This window comes from Rhinolophus hipposideros (assembly GCF_964194185.1).
Source record: "Rhinolophus hipposideros genome assembly, chromosome: 7".
Classification (NCBI taxonomy): domain Eukaryota; kingdom Metazoa; phylum Chordata; class Mammalia; order Chiroptera; family Rhinolophidae; genus Rhinolophus; species Rhinolophus hipposideros.
Genome location: NC_138053.1, coordinates 25280909 through 25300080, shown reverse-complemented (window position 1 = coordinate 25300080; position 19172 = coordinate 25280909). Strand labels below are relative to the sequence as shown.

Below are 19172 nucleotides of genomic sequence, written 5' to 3'. Positions count from 1 at the left end.
ATTTGGTATGTACTTTCTATAGCCTTCTTATATTTAGATTTAATCTGATTTATTTATGAGCATTAAAAGTATCTGTTACTGGGCATTAATTAAATTTTCTTTAACAGAAAAAATCACCCTTGTATTATAGGAAATACAAAAAGTTTAGTACTTTTTATTGTATTGTTCTCATCATTTGTACTGATTTTTACTTAATTTTGGGTTTATTCTACTACTTAACAGGAAAAAATTAAGCCACAGAAAGACTTTCCTGTGCAATTTAAATGTGTTGCTTGGGTTATGAAATGAAAACTAGTTTTAAGAGAAGTGATTGTAGGTAATAACTGGATTCTTTTTAAAACTAAATTCAGATGAAGCTGCTCTTAACCTTCTGAAAGAATTAGGCCCATCAGGAATTGAAACAGAGCTTCGAAGCTTGTCTCCTGATTGTGGCGGGTCTATAGAAGTTATGCAGAGTTTCTTAAAAATGATCGGGATGATGTTGGACAGAAAGCGTGATTTTGAGTTGGCCCAGGCATATCTTGCTTTGTTTCTAAAGGTAAGTTTAATGTAAGACAGTGCTTCCCAGCTTGCCTTCCTCCAGAGTTAGTGTTGTCTGATGGAACTTCTGCAAAGATGGAAATGTCCTGTATCTCCACTGTTCAACATGGCAGCCACTTGTCACATGTGGCTACTGAGCACTGGAAGTGTGGCTAATGTGACTGAGAAACTGAATATTTTATTTTAGAAATTTAATTAAATTTAAATAGTCACCTGTACCTAGTGACTACCATTTTAGACAGCTTGATCACGCAGCTTTGTAGTTTTTGTTTTTTCAGTCAGCACATTTTGAATCAACTCCCTGACTTTTCTGGGTCATCTATGTGATACAATATACTAAACTATTAACTTTGTAAAAGGTAATTGCATTTTGGCATTTTTTTCCTATGATCATGAAAGGAAGTCACGTTTTATATTTATTTTTTGTTTTGTTTTTTTTCTACTGCTGAAATCAAAATATTTACTTCTATGTTGGTTGAAGGAGTTTCAAACGATTTGGCAATAACACAGTTGCTTTTATGACCAATGAAATGGAGTTCTCATGTTTATTTCAAAAGTACAATGTATTGAAGGAAGTCGATGATGCTGATTTTCAATGATAGCAAATGTGATTCTAGTTTTCACTTGATCTAACTATTTAAAATTATTTAAAAGGTAGATATTTAGATGGTACCATGAAAAAATAGAAATGCCAAAAATTGTTTCAATATCCTTTCCCAAATTTACCATGATTAGTTCCTGAATATAAAGTGACTTAAATCTTTAGAAAATAAAGCAAAGGGCCCATTTGGCATTCACTACCAGTGGGTTACAGTGAACGCAGAACCTTAAAGGAGCACAAAAATAGGGATTTAGTGTTAGAACTATGTCCTTATTTCTGAATTGGTACCAGCACTGTCCTTAGGTGGAGGACAGTGATGACAACTTCAGTTCTTCTAAGGGAGTGACAGTGTCATAAAGGAACTCACAATAAAAAGAAAAAAAATGATAGAGGAGGGAGAATGGGAAATGGTAATAAACCAGGATTTAAGAAAAAAATATTCAGTATAGTGTCTTCTCATGTTCCTTGGTAAAAAAGTTGAATCCAGAATAAACAAAATTTTAATTTTCTTAAATGTTCAACTATCATATTTTTCTTTTCAGTTACACCTTAAAATGCTTTCTTCAGAGCCAACACTTCTAGAAGAAATGACAAAGTTGTCATCACAGGTGGAAGAAAATTGGATTTATTTACAATCACTGTTCAATCAAAGCATGTGTGTTTTAAATTATATAAAAAGTGCTTTGTTATAAAAATAAATGTAAGTGACTAAATAAAGATTAAGTGGGTTCATTTTAATTCATATTTTGTTTTTCAGGTTTCATTGAGGGGGGAGGGGGGAAATGCTAGCATTACTGACTAGTCATTCCTCACTTTAAATGCTAAATACTTTCTTGAAAAAAATTATACCAGCCTTTTGTTTAAAAGAATCTACTTAAATTATTTGTTTTTGAGTGTCTTCACATGGTTATACATGACTGTTTTTGACTTGTCGTCACCAACTCATGTTTTTGAATATTTGTAGCATATATTATAAATGCTGGATGTTTCCTGTAAAGTATTGTTTAATTGTACTGAAGATAAAACTGATATATAATATAACTATAAAAGTGCCTTCCTGATAAGAAATAAAAAGGCTTGTTTATGTTTCCTTCTTGGTGGCCTCTGATGAAAGCATGGATCATTGGCTTTTAGAGCTGGAAGGAAGGCTTGTAAATAACGCAGCCCTCTTGTATTGCAAAAGAATCTGCTAAATAAGGGTAGCTGGGGATCTCAGTGAGAGAGCCAAACTTTCTAACACTGCCACAGTGCTCGCTCCACTGTAGCCTTCCTAAAGGAACTTGTTCCTTTTTCAGGAATGTGAGAGGCACTTTTACAAGGCAAATTGCTATAGGAGAGTTGAACTAGGATAGGTGAGGGAAACTCTGAATTCTGTTGAAGATATCCTTTAAAGGTTTTCCTAATTTTTTTTATTTGGCAAGAAAGTGCTGACTGTACTTTTCTCTCATAACCATTGTGAAACCAGATAGCTCTGGAAGTTCCTCTTTTCTCATCATTATTTTCTTGATATGGTTCAAATCTTCATCAATCCGTTGAATTAAAAACAAGCAATTCTTAAAAGCACAGTGCAACTCCAAAAACAACTCAAAAGTGGTGTCATTTCATAAAATTCAGCTTGTTATATTTGAATGCCAGTATCATCACTCCTTAGGATAAGAAGGTTTTACAGAAAAATCTACAGAAGGAACAATTCTCACAAGAAGTTGTCAATGATAATTTTAAATATCAAAGTGTTTAATGTAGAGGAAGAATTAGTAAACTGTTAAAAAAATAAGCCAATCTGGTTTTGTACTCCGAGTTTTGTTTTTCTTTTAAAAGTGTCTATAAATTTAATAAAGCCACTGACAAATGTTAATGAGTTAACTTCTAGCTTTAAAAATTGTATATCCCTTTGCCCCAAATACTGTATTTTAAAGATGTACCAAAATTCCAATATACAATCATGTACCATGTGAAGATTGTAAATAACTGAAAATAAGAGCTCAGCTGAGATTGTATTGCTTTTATAAATCTTGAACTGAATTTTCTTCTTTTTTTCATATGAGACTACAGAAGTTGAGTGTATTGTTTTTATTGGAGATATTATTTTATTTAGATAATATTACAATCTCATTTTGGCAGTTAATCTTCTAGAACCTTTCCTTTGTATTTGCCATCAAGAAAGGGAGAGAAAGAAATACAAAGGGCAATTTGTGTGTATACAAGTATACTTTCTTAAAATGTATCAGTCTGTGCATACTGTTTTTCCATTAAAATTTAAATTACAAATGTAGTATGTGACTACATTTTACTTATAAAAACATCAGAGACAAGTCTATTTTTGACAATCTCAGTACCTTCTCTAGAAGGAACAGTTAACTTTCCATATAGACCTTTTTCTATTAATGTCTGTAGATGTTATATATAGCCTCAGAAAATAAAACGTATAGTTTTGGTTTAACATAACCATGTGTATCACTGTGCCACTTTTTTACTTGGTTTCTTTATTTCAATCTAATCGTATCTAATCTCTACTTTTGTATACTGTTCCACAATCTGTATACTCTATAATAGACACTTAGGTTAGGTTCCTTTTTCTTTTTTTCTAATTGCAAACAATTCTGAAAGAATGTCATCCTGTATGTGTATGTGATTAGTTTTTGGATTACTGGGTTAGAGTTAGGCAGTTGTAAAAAGATACTTCAGTTGGCTTCTAAAATGGCTGTTAACAAGTTATAGTTTCTTCTCAGCAATGAATGAATACCCGCTCCCCATATCATTAAGGACACTTAATATTAGATTTAATTTTTTTTATTAATCTAATGGATAAAAACTCATTATAATTCTAAAATTCTGATGCTAGTGAGTTTAGACATCTTTTATATGTTTACTTTAGACTGTATTTCTCATGGTAATTACCTTTTACACTGCTCATTTTTCTACTGAATGATTTTTTTTTTTAATCTTACGTGTTTGTTAGGAGGTTTTCCATAGAATTTAGATATTAGTCTTTCATGTCTGTTACCAGTGTTTTTCCCAGTTGGTCACTTGTCTTTTTTATAGCTGTTTTATATTTATATAGTCAAATTGATTATGTTTATGACTCATTTCAAAATATAAAGCATATTCCATATTTTGTTCAAAGATGTTTATCCTGTAAGCATCTAGATCTTCATCTGGAATTGGTTTTTGTGAAGAGTAAGATACAGAGCTACTGTTATTGAAGAGTCCAACAACTATTTACTGACGTGCGTTCTTGTCTCACTGATTTCAAATCTGTTCTGTGTTAAATTCTTTAATTGGGGTATTTGATATTCCTAATAAATAATATATTGCTTTGATTGTAGTTTTCTAATGTGTTTTCAAATTTGGTGGAGTTAAATCCTGAATGTTTCAAAAATTTCTTGGCTATTGGTGAGCATATCTTGAAGTTTTGATTTTGGTTGCACTAAATTTATAGTACTGATTTGAAGAAAATTACAGTGTTTCTCTTGAAGATCAATACATGTCTTTATTGTGAGCATACCAGAAATCTTATATAAGATTTATTTATATAATTATACATTTTTTGACAGGTTTATTTGGGGGGGCTATTTTTGTTGCTATAGTGAAATACACCATTTTTTTTCAAATATGTTTTATAATTGGTTATTGCTGTCATGGTAAGCAATTTGATTTTTAATATGCTCACCTATTACTACTTTGCAACACTTTAAAATTTTAATATTCTTTGAAAATCCAAGATAATCCCATCTTCTGCAATTGTGAAACTTCATTTTCTTTTTTATTTTTTTAAAGATTTTTATTGAAATAGAGCTAACATACAATATTATATTAGTTTCAGGTGTATATCATAGTTGTTCAACAGTATCCACCTGCACTATACAGTTATTACGACGTTACTGATTATATTCTCTGTACTAAAGATGTGATCGTCGTAAGTCCAGCAGCCATCTGACTCTATCACATGCTATCACAATATTATCGATTATATTTCCTATGCTGTACGTTACACCCCCATGACTTATTTGTTTTATACCTGGAAATATGAACCTCTTGTTCCCCTTTATTCCCCCTTCCCTTTTCAATTTTTCAATTATAGTTGACATTCAATATTATATTAAATTTCAGGTGTATAGCATACTGGTTAGACATTTATATAATTTAGGAAATAATCCCCCTGACTGGTACCCACCTGGCACTATACATAGTTATTAACCATATTATTGATTATATTCCCTACACTTTACATCCCCATGACTATTTTGTAACTATCAATTTGTATTTCTTAATCTCTTCGCCCTTTTCACTGTCCCCAGCCCTCTCTCCCATCTATCACACCGATAGATCTAGTACCTATCTGACGACATATGTAGTTACTCCTTGTGCTGTACCCTACATCCCCGTAACTACTTTGTAACAAACAATTTGTACTTCTTAATCCTTTCTCCTTTTCACCCACATCCAACCCCCTCCCATCTGGGAACCATCATAATGTTCTCTGTATATATGAGTTTGTTTCTGTTTCGTTTATTTTCTTTAGATTCCACTTACAAATGAAATCATATGACATTTGTCTTTCACTGTCTGACTTAACTACACTCAGTACAATACCCTCTAGGTCCATCCATGTCACAGGTGGCAAGATTTCATAAATTTCTTAAATTATTATTAATTATTTCTTAAATTAGGTTTTCAATTTCTTGTTCTCTCTCTCCTCCTTCTGGTACCCCTATACTGCAAACGTTGGTACACTTGATGTTGTCCCAGAAGCCCCTTAAACTCTCTTCATGTTTTTGGTTTCTTTTTTCTTTTTGGTGTTCTGATTGGGTATTTTCTGCTAAAACACAGATTCGATCCTCTGCTTCATCTAATCTACTGTTGGTTTCCTGTAATGTATTCTTCATATCCATTATTCTTTATTTCTGACTTGTTCCTTTTTATGTTTTCTATGTCCATTTTCATGTTTCCTATCTCTACTGAAGTTCTCCCTGAGGTCACTGAGCATCCTAATAACTGGTGTTTAGAACTCTGCATCTAGCAGGATACTTGTCTCCATTTTGTTTAGTCCTTTTCCTGGCTCTTTGTTCTGTTTTTTTATTTTGGACATATTTGTCTCCCCATTTTGACTCCCTTTCTGTGTTTTTTTCTATGTATTAGGTAGAGCTGTTATGGTCTTAGTAGAGTGGCCTTATGTAGTAGGTGTGCTGTGAGGCTCAGTAGCACAGTCTTGCTGGTCACCTGAGCTCTGCACTCCAGGCGTGTCCCCTGTGCACAGTTTGGGTGTGCCCCCCTCTCCTGGTTTAGCCTTTGTTGCTATGTACGTGTCAGTGGGAGGGATTGACCCTCAGGCTCACTGGTTGTGAGGACTGGTCTTGACTACGCTGATGGAGTTGTGGTACAGGGGCTGACCCTACAGAGCAGAATCTGCCTCAGCAGGGCTCTGGTGCCTGCTCAGTCTGCCCCTTTGGTGTGTCATCCTTGGAGGCAGCTGGGTGATGCTCCAGCTCATTTCTAGCCTGGCCACTGGGTGTGCCAGTCCCAGAGCCAACTGAGAGAGGAACCGCTGCAGGTCAAGTTCAGCCGCAGCCTATGACCCATCTCGGGACACCCGGCAGGAGCTACACAGCAATCCGAAGATGGCCGCTGTCCATTCTGTGTTGTAAGTGCCTCGAGAGGCCAAGCTGTGAACGAAGGCCGGCTGCCATTAGTACCAGCCTTAGGGCTGCTCAGCCAGAGATACAGGACGTGCTCAAGCCAGATGCTGCTTGTCTGAGTTCTGCGAACCATTGAGAGACCCTAGGAAAGTCTGCAGCATGAGCCAAGGCAGGCAGTTTATATGAAAAAGCCCCTGGAAGTGGCTGGGGTGTGCCCAAAGGTTGGGTGGGTCAGGGTCTCAGATCACCAGGGCGTGGTGAACCAATGATGTCAGCCAGCTTGATGGAAACTCTGATATATTGGCCGCCTATGTCTGCACACCAGGAAGGCGAAGGGTACAACAAAGAAACAATGGCTTCTGCCAGGTCCTCTGTCCTAGAGATAGCTGTCCAGTTCTCATCCTGAAGTCAAACAACTCAGTTCCCTTCCATATGTCCCTCTCACCTCTAACTGCTGCCGCAGCACTGTAGCTCAGAGCCAGTAATTCCGTCTGTAAGGCCAGTGCAGTTTTTTTTTTTTGAGGAGTGCCTGGGACTCCAGCTGCCCTCCATCTCATTCAACCACAATCTCCACTGGTTTTCACAACCAGAATTTATGGGGACTTCTGTCTCCTCTCCCCGGCACTGGAACTCTGGGCTGGAGAGGGACTAGGGCCCCTCGCTCCTTGGGGGGGGACCTCCGCAGCTGAGATATCCCTCCCTGTTTTTAATGGTCACATGTGGGTGTGGAACCAGCTTGTTCCATGTCTCTGCCTCTCCTGCTAGTCTCAAGGTGGCTTCTGTATGTCTTTAGTTGTAGGGCTTTTGTTCAGCAAGATTTCAAGTGATTCTCAATGATGATTTGTAGTTTAGTTTTAATTTTGATGTGTTTGTCAGAGAAGGTAAGCACAGCATTTACCTAAGCTGCTATCTTGACAAGAACACAAGACTTCATTTTCTATCCAATATTCATATTTCATTTGTTTTGTTAGGATTGTTTTAGCTATGACCTAGCACTACACATTGGATAGTAGCATTGCTTAGCAGAAGCTTTTGATTGACTTTAATGGAAATGCTTTTAATGTTCCACCATTAAGGATAATGTATGCTCTGAATTTCTGGTAGATACCCTTTGTTAAGCTCTATTTTATTGCTGATTTACTACTTTTTAAATTAGAGGTAAGTAAATAATTTTTTTTAAAGTTTATTGGGGTGACAATTGTTAGTAAAGTTACATAGATTTCAGGTGTACAATTTTGTATTACATCATCTATAAATCCCATTGTGTGAGAGAATTTTGTCGAGATTTTTCATCATGTATTAGAAGATCAATATCTTATTTTAATGGTGTAATTTAGCAAGTTTTATTCAAAGATTTTTAATATTGAATCATTTTCAATTATATGGTTAGAACTGTTTATAAGTAAGATGAAACTTGTGCATTTGTCTGTTTCATGGAAGTATTTATCCTTGATATATATTTTTAAAACTAGCCTACTCAAAGGGGAAAAAAAAGTCTTGCATAAAGTCTTTATTATATGGTGATTTTTGCCTCTTGAAGTTTTTCCGTTTACTAAACTAATTGGATTTTTTGTCTCTTCTCAAGCCAATATTGGTAAATTATATTTTCCTTACAAATTGTAACTTTAATCTAGATTTTCAGATTATTAGTGTAAGTTATATTATGGTTATGCCTTTTATTAATCACTTGGTTGCAAGCGACAGAAGTCCAAGTAAACACATGAGTGTCTGCAAAGTCCAGAGATAAAAATTGGCTTTACCTACTGCTGGATCCACGGGTTCCTTGGGAATCAGTTTCTCCATCTCCCATTTTTGCTCTCATTGGCTAAATGTTCGGTCAAGATCTCATTCCCTGATTCATCAGATACTTTTTGAGGACTTACTCAATTACAGACTCTTATTTGTGCTGGGAATATAAATGATCAAAACTTGAAGCAATTCAATTTTTAGAAGCTCTGAATTTATATATTTTCCCCTTAAACTGATTAGAAAGTGATTATCTTAAAAAAAAAAAGTCTCTATGAGCCTACTTAAACTTTGAAGCATAGTGGAGGGGTGATTGTATGGTGACATATTTAGGCAGAGGGAGAGGCCTGTGACAACTGACAAAGTTTTCCAGGACTGGCTATTTAGAAAGTTCTGGAAGTTTCCACCTGCTTCCTGAGGGGAACGAGGGAGAGAGCTGAGAGCATAGTGCTAACAGGCTGGCTGTAGATACACTGTGGCAGAGTGAGCTGTGACCCATAGCAGAGAACAGCACTACACTACCCTAGCCCAGGGCCCAGCTGGGAGGCTGACTTAGACTTCAGGACAGGCTAAGTGGTGGGTGGAAGAGAGGAAAAGGTCTGGCTTTCCCTTGACTCGTGTGGTATCGTGGACAAGAGAAGGGAGTGGATTGAACCGCTGAGGAAAGAAACAGCCTTAGAAAATCTGAACATAAATTTTCACTAAATATTTAATCCAAAGAGCCTAAGCTGATAGGAAAGAGATTGAGAAACTTTTTATTTGGTAATTTTGTAGCCCCCTTCCCAAAATCCAGGAGTACGAGCACTTATGATGAAATTTAATTAGTTTTATAAAGATTCGGTAGGGATTTTTCTTCTGTGTCTGTACTACTGTCTGTGCTGTATGCTGAGTTTCCAATTCCAATTATACTAATTTCCAATTCCAGTTTTCATCTCCATTTCTTAAAAAGTGGTCTATCTGGACCACAGACATGTAGGTTTGATGTTCACTGAGAATGGCATCCATCCTAGACATAATTTTTAGCCATGTCACTTGCTTGCTATTACGGCCAGGAATGGATATTTCAAATCAGCATATATTTTTTTTTTTTGCTACCATTGAAAAAGTTCCACTCACTAAATTCCAATCTTTACAACTTATTTATCTTGGCCCTTTTCTCTCCTCTGAACTTTCCAAATCTGGCCTCTGTCCCATAACTCTGGCCCCTGTTTCCTCACTCTTGGTCACACCCTGCTTTCTAGATTAAATATTAGGCAAGCCCAGTGGGAGAAAGAGTGGCAGGTTAGTGGGTTGCCCAACCTAGACTCAGCTTTCCATGTGGATTGAGTATGTAAGAAGTATAATATACCAAAAGGTGACAGCTTCACCCTCCAGCGCAGTGTTACACTCCTGTCATCATTCATTGACTTACTCATTGTTTCAACAAATACTAGGCACCTCCTCTGTCTCAGATGCTGTTTTATGCTTTTGGAATACTTCAGAAAACAAAACATAAAAGGACTCTAGTCCTTGCCGAGCTTAATTTCTGCAAATCATTCTTAGCTTGGCTTCTTTGCCTTTAGAGCAAAGATGAAAGAGAAACTGTTTCTGAGCCTTCACACTTTGCAAAAAGAGTGATTTCCAGGAGTTTCCTTTCTTGTTTCAAAGTGTGAAATACGCACATGTGCATACGTGTGTGCTAGTGTGCATCTGTGTGTGCAGAGAGAGGTCTCTAGTTGCACCGAAATGTACTAGTCGTATACCTGCATGGAAAGTATGATATGACAAAATGCCTGCCATTCTTGTTTTAACAAAGGATTTGATTATAGCTTAGAAAAGCAATGCATACAAAGAGATAAAATAATTAAGGAGGAAAAAACCCTACTCTTTTTCTCAGAAGACACCGCCTCTTCATTCTCTGGACGAAATGTGCTGGTACTACATGGCCAGATTTGGGGAAGCCCAGGCAAGGAATCAGCCTTGCCCTGCTTGGTAGACATGGCCCGGAGCAACAGGTCACTCCTCAAGGGGCTGGGTGCCAGTGTTAGTTGGTGGCACACTAGACACAGTCTAACCGGAAGGGAAGGTAGAGGCAGGGGACAGGATGGGTTGCTCATGCCTGTGGCTGTGGTGTCAGGAAGGTGAGGTGAAGGCACCACACAAACCAGAACTGTAACCAGTGAGGAAATACTGGATGCTTGTGGGGACCCGTGTGCTTGTCTCAATCCACCCCATTCCCTTTCATCAGAGCTTCATTCAGTAATCCCATGTGGGGCTCGACAAATTGTTGGAGATAACAACGCAAATGAGACAAGGTGCCTTACCCAGAACCGCAGGAGATGAACATACAGGAGGCAGCACAGCCCCTGCTCTGTGGAGTCAGGGAAGGCGGCATGGAGAAGAGGACAACTGCCGTGGATCTTGAAAGAGGTAGGTGGCGGTGGGGCGGGCGGCGGGGGGGTGGGGGGGAGGGCGGTGGTGCAGAGAGAGACAGAATTCAGAAAGCAAAAGGAGATGCAAAAGGCAGTGGAAATTCCCGGGTGGCTAAATGCATGCTAGTTGTTACCTCTGGAGATGTGTGGAGGACAGTGGTCCGTGAACTGGGTACAAAGGAAACTAACTTTTCTACATTGTTTCATGGCAAATTTTGTTTACAATTAGACAAAATAGGATAAACTATTAACAACTGTTGAAGCTGGGCTTTGATACACACACACTCACACACACACACATGCGCGCGTTCCAGTACTTCTTGTATTTAGTTGTTTTTAACTTATTTTACTTTATTTTTCACTTTTTTCATTCATTTTTCATTTTTTCATTCATTTTTTTAAATAAAATTTATTTATATGTGTCTCCCCATCCATATGTACATGTATCCCATTATGTACAATTATTCTATGTGGCTGGCTAGAATTTCACCTCCACGTGGAAGACAATTCCTGACGGCCACAACTGCATTTATTGCCCAAATCACTGAACCTTCTGAGAAACCTCCAGGTACCCGGGTGATATACGCTGGCATACGCTCTTTGAGAGGAGCAGATGGTCTTGAGGTCTTGTTTCCTCTCTGCAGTATGCTGACATGAGCTGGGAGGTAGGAGACCCATGGAAGAGGCCATGAGTCATCTGGCGCTTGACTGAGCCTGGACCTCCTCCAGGATGTGGTGGGAAGTGTAGCTCTTGGCAGAAGAGATCCTTACCTAAATGGTGTGGTACATGCCTGAGGTTTCTCAGAAAGCATGAGGAACATTGGGGTGGAGAGTTTCACTCTCCTTTAACAATAAACATAAATAATCCACTTGATACCACATGAACTACACGGCAAAGAGAGAGAGATATATATAGCATTAGCTTATCTCTTTTCCCTTTACCGGAGCCCAAAGAAGGAAATTACCGTTCCCCTTCCTGTTGGGAAATGGCAATCACTTAACAAATATACCACACCTTGTATCACTTGAAACCTTGAAAACAATTTATCTTAAAAAAAAAACAACTAACCCTTGAAAAATTATTATTGTTTATTTGAAACAAAATAATATCCTTTCTTCTAGTTCTTACGTAGCAAAACCTATGAACAAATAGCATTGCTTAGCGGCACGTAGGGTAAATTTAGATCATACACTCAAGTGTCCTGTCTCTCATTGTTTTCCCATATCTTCAAAGGGCTCAGCCTTGTTGGTTTCTTCTTCTTTTGCCAACATGGCAGTCTCGTTCCCATGACTCTGCCTCTGCTTGCGCTGTCACTCTTAGCTGAACTTCCAAATTTACTACAGAGTCCATTTCAATGTTGGGCATACAACACATGTTCAATAAGTACCTAATTCCACGGTTTTTATAGAGCAATCCAGTGTTCTATGGGGGTTCCTGAAATCCTTTCAGAGAGTCTACATGATGCTGTGAAAAACCATTTTCATAATAAGATTAAGAAGTTATTTGATTCTGATCTCAGTACTTCAGATGCAGGAAATACCAGTAGGTATAATCTATATAACCAAAACTTGGTGGAGTTCTTAATAATTTTTAAGCGTGAAGGAGACCTGAGACCAAAACTGCTGAGAATTACCGCCCTAATTGATTGGTTAAAGAAACACGTAACCTCAACAAGAGATGCCAGCATATACTATGCAATACCCAATGATCATCTCCAAAAATGCCTTAAAATCTGATGTTCCAAGATAGGGAATATGAATCAGGTCTTCTGATAGGGCCAACTGAGCCAGGGTGGCTCTCAGGTTTTGAGATCCCCTTTAGCCTCAGATTTAGTTGGGATCAAGTGGTCTATTGAGTTCAGTTAGAACCTGATTGCAAACTTTAGGCTAAGACCATGAAGTAATAAATCAAGATTATTTAAAGTGTTAATATAATGAAATGTATCAGTCTAGGTGTGTGGAATCAGTTTCAGCTATTTTCAGCAGAAAATAAATTTATTAAAGAACATGAGGGATCTTTCCAAATCTTTTGTGGCCTCTGTGGCTGAGCACCATGTCTAGATTATCCCAAGGCACCAGCATGGCTGAGACTGGCCCTGGTGCTACGTGTCCCTGTGTTTCTACAGCTGGGCGTCTTGACCACGACCCTCACTGGAACAGATTCTGCACAGCACCACCTCTGCAGCAATGCCTTACAATCATATTGTCATGTGGGTGAATCCAGTTGGAACAGTCAAAGGCTCATACCTGAACCCAAGACATGAGGGAGGCCAAGAGAGTGAGGTTCTGGGTTCTGTGATGCTGGGACTTTGAGTGGGAAATTCTCCAAACATAAAAAGAGTGTTCTCAAGGTATTTGGAGTGAAAAAGTCAGACAGACATTCCGATAGTCCTCCCCTTGGCTGTCTAACACACACCCTTGTTCTGTTCGTAAACTCCCCGGCAACAATAAAGCAGCAACAATAATATACTATCTTTCATACAAATAAAAACACACTCACCCTCTTCCCTCTTACCTGACAGAGACAGTTACCTGTCAGTTAAAAATTATTTCAGATTAAGTAACAGAAAATCCCAACTAATCATGATTTCAACAAACAGGACTTATTTTTCATATATATCAGAAAGTCTAAAGGTAGGCAGTTGTTCACATTGGGTCAGTTATTTAATGATGCTGTAAAAGACATAGGGTTTTGTTTTTTTTCCCTACTTTCCCTTCATTTTTATGACAGGGACAGAGTTCCTCGTTTCTGTCATTTTGTGGTGTTCAGATGGCTGCCAATAACTGTGGACATCAGATCTTATCAAACCTTCCCAAGCAGGAAAGGAAGGGAGAGAGACAAAATTGTTTCTCCTTTTGAGGCTTTGTTCTTTTAATTGGAGAGATCTTCAACTACCCTCCAAGCACACTGCTGCCTAAGTCTTACTGGGCAGAACTGGCTCGCATGACTACCATTTAGTCAATCACGGATAAAGAGAAATGATTAACTTAGACCAAACATGATTTATTCCTCATGGCTGGAGAAAGAGAGTAATGGGCACTATTGAAACATGAAATTGGTATATTGTTGGAAGGGAAGGAATGGCAGACACTGCTGTTACATTGGCAATGGGCGCTGTCTTTGGTTTATAATACCAAAAAACAAGAACTCTTATACCATTCATTGTCTACTAGAGATTGTTTTTATTGAGTTATGGGTTAAATATGATTCAAATGAAGGAAATTTGGTGTATAATTTAACAATGGTAAAATATTTTAGTATGAAATGAAAGTGCATTGATTTAAAGGAATGAAAAATGGTCCAAATAGTGCAACTTTTTTCTGCCTTGAGAACCTAGCTCACCTTCTCTGAGTAGCTATGAGTGGTACACATCTATGAGGGATACACAATACTTCAATGAGTGATGAACAAAACCCTTCTAGAATTGATCTCAATGACTCTTAGAAAAGAATCTGGAAGGTAAGATTTAAAGAGGAAAGTGACATCTGTGACAAGCTCTGATCCTGCTCTTTTGTGGAAATTTGCTTTTTAACAGCAGCCTAAATTCCAGGCTTCCTCCCACATAAGAGATGGTGCCAGGTGGTCTCCTTGCTCTTACTGTACTCCCTTCAGTTCCTCACTCTGCTGGTTAAGTTAGGATGAGCATAGTAGCTACTCAAATAATTACTTTAAAAAAAAAAAAGCTTTATTGAGATAATAATTGATATACAAAAAAAATGCACACATGATGAGTTTGGACACATGCGTGCATCTGGTGGTATTGACACACCATGGCTGGGTCAGAGTGCCCTCTGCTGGATTCCTGGAGTCCAGCGCTTATTCAGCAAGAAGTCAATCTTAGGTCTGGTCCAGGATGTGTGGGGAAGGTGCTGACTGCTGATTAGTCAGTCTTTCAGCACCTCATTCGTCAGCAGCAATGCCCTGTGAAAATTAAGGATTGAGAGGACATTTCAACCAAGTGATGGCAAACAGAGTTGGTTCCATCTCTTTCATTTTCTCATCTAAAAATGTTAAATGACCTAATATTAGAAAGAAGAGTCTAGGGAAGATTTCAGCACATTTTCCAATGGTTTATACTGAATTAAAAGCTATTATCAATGACATCTGCATTAAAATATGCTACATTCAGAAAAAAAGAATGCTTACTTTAAAAAATAAAGATGTATCTATAAATTTTCTTTTCCATTAAGGAAGAAGTGACGGAAAGGGAAATGACATATTTTAAAGAGACAAAGCATGTCACATCACTTTCCAGGAACAACTAATGCTACATTTTAAAATGAATTCTGAAGAAAACAAATGTGAATAACATAGAACATAGAGTACTCTGTTTTTCTCATTAAACTTGTTATAGCAATTTAAAAATATATCTCTTCCTTCTCCTTCCTTCAAAAACACTATAGGGAAGGAGTTCCAGAGAGCAGTTTCCAGGCTCTTGGCCTCATGTGGAAAGGTGCTGGCTCGGTTATTTGATGGCCATCAGCTGTAATCAGATGGCCATTCGCTGTGGTTGAGTGGCCATCAGCTGTTACCGGTTAGCCATTAGCCACTAATACAACTGCTGTGGTTACGCTGGCAAGGGGGTTGGCAGAGAAGCAGCCGGCGGATTGCGGATTCTTGTGGCTTCTGCTTCCTGTGTCTCCAACCCAGCCGCCAGCAAGAATATAGTGGTATGACTCCCCTATCCATGGCTCCGTGGGTGTTCCTTTTAGGCCTCACCATATCCTGTGTCCACCCGCCGAGAGTGGGACCAGAGACTCTGCATTACAAACACTGACCCCCAAACTGCCTCTTTAAAAACCCATACTATTTGGCACTTTTACAGTGACCAGAATGTTCTTGGCCATGGAAAACTGAACTATTGATTGTAGTTAGTATCCTGTAAAAAGTAGTTTGTGTTCCAGAATTTCCCCAAGTTTAAGGCTTTAATATGTCCCCAGGCCAAGGGCTTCCACTGTACAGGAATGAGTGGTGGTGCTTTAAACCGTTTCCTACCTGACATCTTTAGCTATAAACTCCTTGACCATTTATTCTACAAGATGTATCTAAAACGATGAGGTGAAGGAATAACAGAAGCAGGAGGAGGAAGAGACTGTGAGGGAAAACAAAGAGTATTTTCAGAGGATTTTCCTCATGGCTTAGGCTTGGGTGTATCTGTAACTCTGCCTTCTCTGGATCCCTTTCCGGTGTCTGTGCTGTCAATGGATTGAGTACAATTCTCCATTCTGTCAGGCAAGCCCAGAATACAACACACTTAGCCTATTCTTTTGTATTCCACAATGTAACCATTCTTAGCTTATTCCTTTAATTTTTTTTTCTCAAGGAAGTTTGTTTGTTTGCTTGTTTGTTTTTTAATTTTATTTTATTATTAGTTTCAGGTGTACAAAACAACATAATGATTAGACATTTACACCCCTCACAGAGTGATAACCTCAACAAGTCTGCTACCACTTTGACATTGTTTATAACTATTACAATACCATTGACTATACCATTCCCTATGCTGTACTTTATATCCCATGACTGTATAATTATAGTTTCTCTCTATATAATTATATTTGACATTCAATATTATTTTACATTAGTTTCAAGAGTATAGCACAGAGGTTAGGCATTTATATAATCTATGAAGTGATCCCGCCCATTAAGTCCAGTACCCATCTAACACTCTACATAGTCTTTACATGATTGATTATATTCCCCATACTGTATTTCACATCCCCATGACTATTTTGTGACTACCAATTTGTACTTTGTAATCTCTTCACATCTTCTCACCCATCCCTCAACCCCTGTCCCATCTAACAACCATTAGTTATTTCTCTATCTATGAGTCCATTGTTGTTTTGTTTGCTCATATTTTCTGTTCTTCAGATTCCACATATAAGTGAGATTATATGGTATTTGTGTTTCTCAGTCTGATCATTTCACTTAGCATAATATTCTCTAGGTCCATCCATGTTGTTGCAAATGGTAAGATTTCATTTTTTTTATAGAGTAATATTCCATTGTGTAAATGTGTGACAATTTCTTTATCCAGTTATCTATTGATGGGCATTTCAGTTGTTTCCATACCTTGGCATTGTGAATAGTGCTGCCGTAAACATAGGGGGTGCGTACGTTTTTTTCTGAATTAGTATTTTGGATTTTTTTTGATATATACCCAGGAGTGGAAATTTCCAGCTGGGTCGTAAGTTAGTTCTATTTTTAATTTTTTGAGGAATGTTCATACTGTTTTCCATAGTGGCTGCACCAATTTGCAATCCCGCCTACAGTGTATGAGTGTTCCCTTTTCTCCACATCCGCGCCAACACTTGTTGTTCGTTGATTTATTAATGATAGCCATTCTGACAGGTGTGAAGTGATATCTCATTGTGGTTTTAATTTGCATTTCTCTGATGATCAGTGATGTTGAGCATCTTTTCATATGTCTATTGGCCATATGTATGTCCTCTTGGGAGAAATGTCTCTTCATGGCCTGTGCCCATTTTTTAATTGGATTGTTTGTTTTGGGGGTTAAGTTGTATAAGTTTTTTATAAATTTTGGATATTAACCCCTTATCAGATGTATCATTGGCAATATCTTCTCCCATTCAGTAGGTTGTCTTTTTGTTTTGTTGATGGTTTCCTTTGCCGTGAGCCTATTTCTTTCTTGAACACACTCTAATCTTCAGCCACTTATGCTGCTTACATGAGGTTCTCAAAATATAACCAAAGCTTTCCTACTTCTATGCTTTTTTCTTATGCTCTTTGTTCCACCTAGGATGCCCTCCTTGCCAATCTCAAGTGTAAAAGGAGAAAACATTGCTTCTGGAATGTGCCTCACCCTCTGGCAGGCCTGATGGAAGCTCTGGAGTCCTTTCAGCTTTGAAAGCAAAGTTAAAAAAATGCACAGCTCACCATGGCTTATGGAAAATGCCACACCCACAGCAAGGTCTGTTGTCATCTCCACATGTGATTGCACGTCTCTTGGGTACCTCCTGGTGCTGTACGTCTGTGCGGTGTACTGTTGAAGTACCTCCATGGAGGAGGAGAGTAAATCTATGTCCTGGAATCACAGGTGATAGTCTGAAATAATCGGGCCCACCTTTTTTAGAAACTGCATCTTTTTTTTAATATTTCATGATATGTGTTTTTTTTCCATGTAAAATAGTGCATAATTTTCAATTGGTGTGTGCCAGGACCCATTTGGTGATCAGTGAATGGTGTCCAAGTATGTGCTGACATGTGGAAAACTCCCAGGCAGGTCACCTCCAGTTTTAAGCAGACTTATACAGTTTGTACAGTACAGTCGTTTCCCCCTTATCTGCAAGGGATACTTTCCAAGACCCCCAGTGGACGCCTGAAACCATGGATAGCACCAAACCCTATATATAATACAGTTTTTCCTATCCATACATACCCATCCTAATGTTTAACTTATAAATTAGGCACAGTAAGAGATTAACAACAACTAACAAACAATAGAACAATTATAACAATATACTGTAATAAAGTTATGTGAATGTGGTCTCTCTCTCTCCCAAAATATTTGTACTGTCCTCACCCTTCTTGTGATGATGTGATATGACAAAATGACTACATGACGGAATGAAATGAGGTATTCAGAATAGTAGGTAATTTAAAACTTATGAATTGTTTATTTCTGGAATTTTCTATTTAGTATTTTCAGACCATGGTTGACTGCAGGTAACTGGAACCATGGAAAGCAATACTACAGATAAGGGGGGACCACTCTACATGAGTGTGCTGAATATATGTCACCACTTTCTGTTTGCCAACATGTGACAAATATAATGGGCCCCTTACACATGTCCTATTTCCTGCAGTCTTGCATGTGAGAAGCATGTCTCTGCCAGGTTGCTTGGGGACAGAAAGAGCTGGGCTGTTACTTAGTTATGAATCCCTCAGTATTGGTGGGCAAGGTGGCTTGAGTACCTGCTCAGTGAGTATCTGCTTCAGGTAACTGAGATGAATGAAGAAGAAAGTGAATCAACCAAATCAGACCCCTCATTTCAAAGCTGAAAGGGCCATGGAGCTTCCATCAGGCCTGCCAGAGATTACTTCAGAAGCAATGCTTTCTCCTTCACCTCCCCCTCGTCCTTTCTCCCTATGGGCCCGCATACTAAACCTTGACAATCACTATTTATTTAAATGAACATAAGCAAAGAAATTGTGAAAGGAAAAGGAAAAAAATACTATACTGAGGAGATTAGTAGATCTCTGAGGCAAGCATC

At 38.1% G+C, this 19172-nt stretch overlaps 1 protein-coding gene across 1 annotated transcript in view; it reads left to right on the top strand.

The window, feature by feature from the left end:
* WDR36 (WD repeat domain 36) overlaps positions 1-4465 on the top strand; it is a 39094-nt gene extending 34629 nt beyond the window's left edge. The window contains exons 22-23 of the mRNA XM_081052958.1: positions 351-538; positions 1684-4465. Of these exons, the coding sequence (XP_080909084.1) occupies positions 351-538; positions 1684-1833 (338 nt within the window). The 3' untranslated portion in view covers positions 1834-4465. The remainder of the gene's footprint in view (positions 1-350; positions 539-1683) is intronic.
* The last annotated feature ends 14707 nt before the right edge of the window (positions 4466-19172 follow it).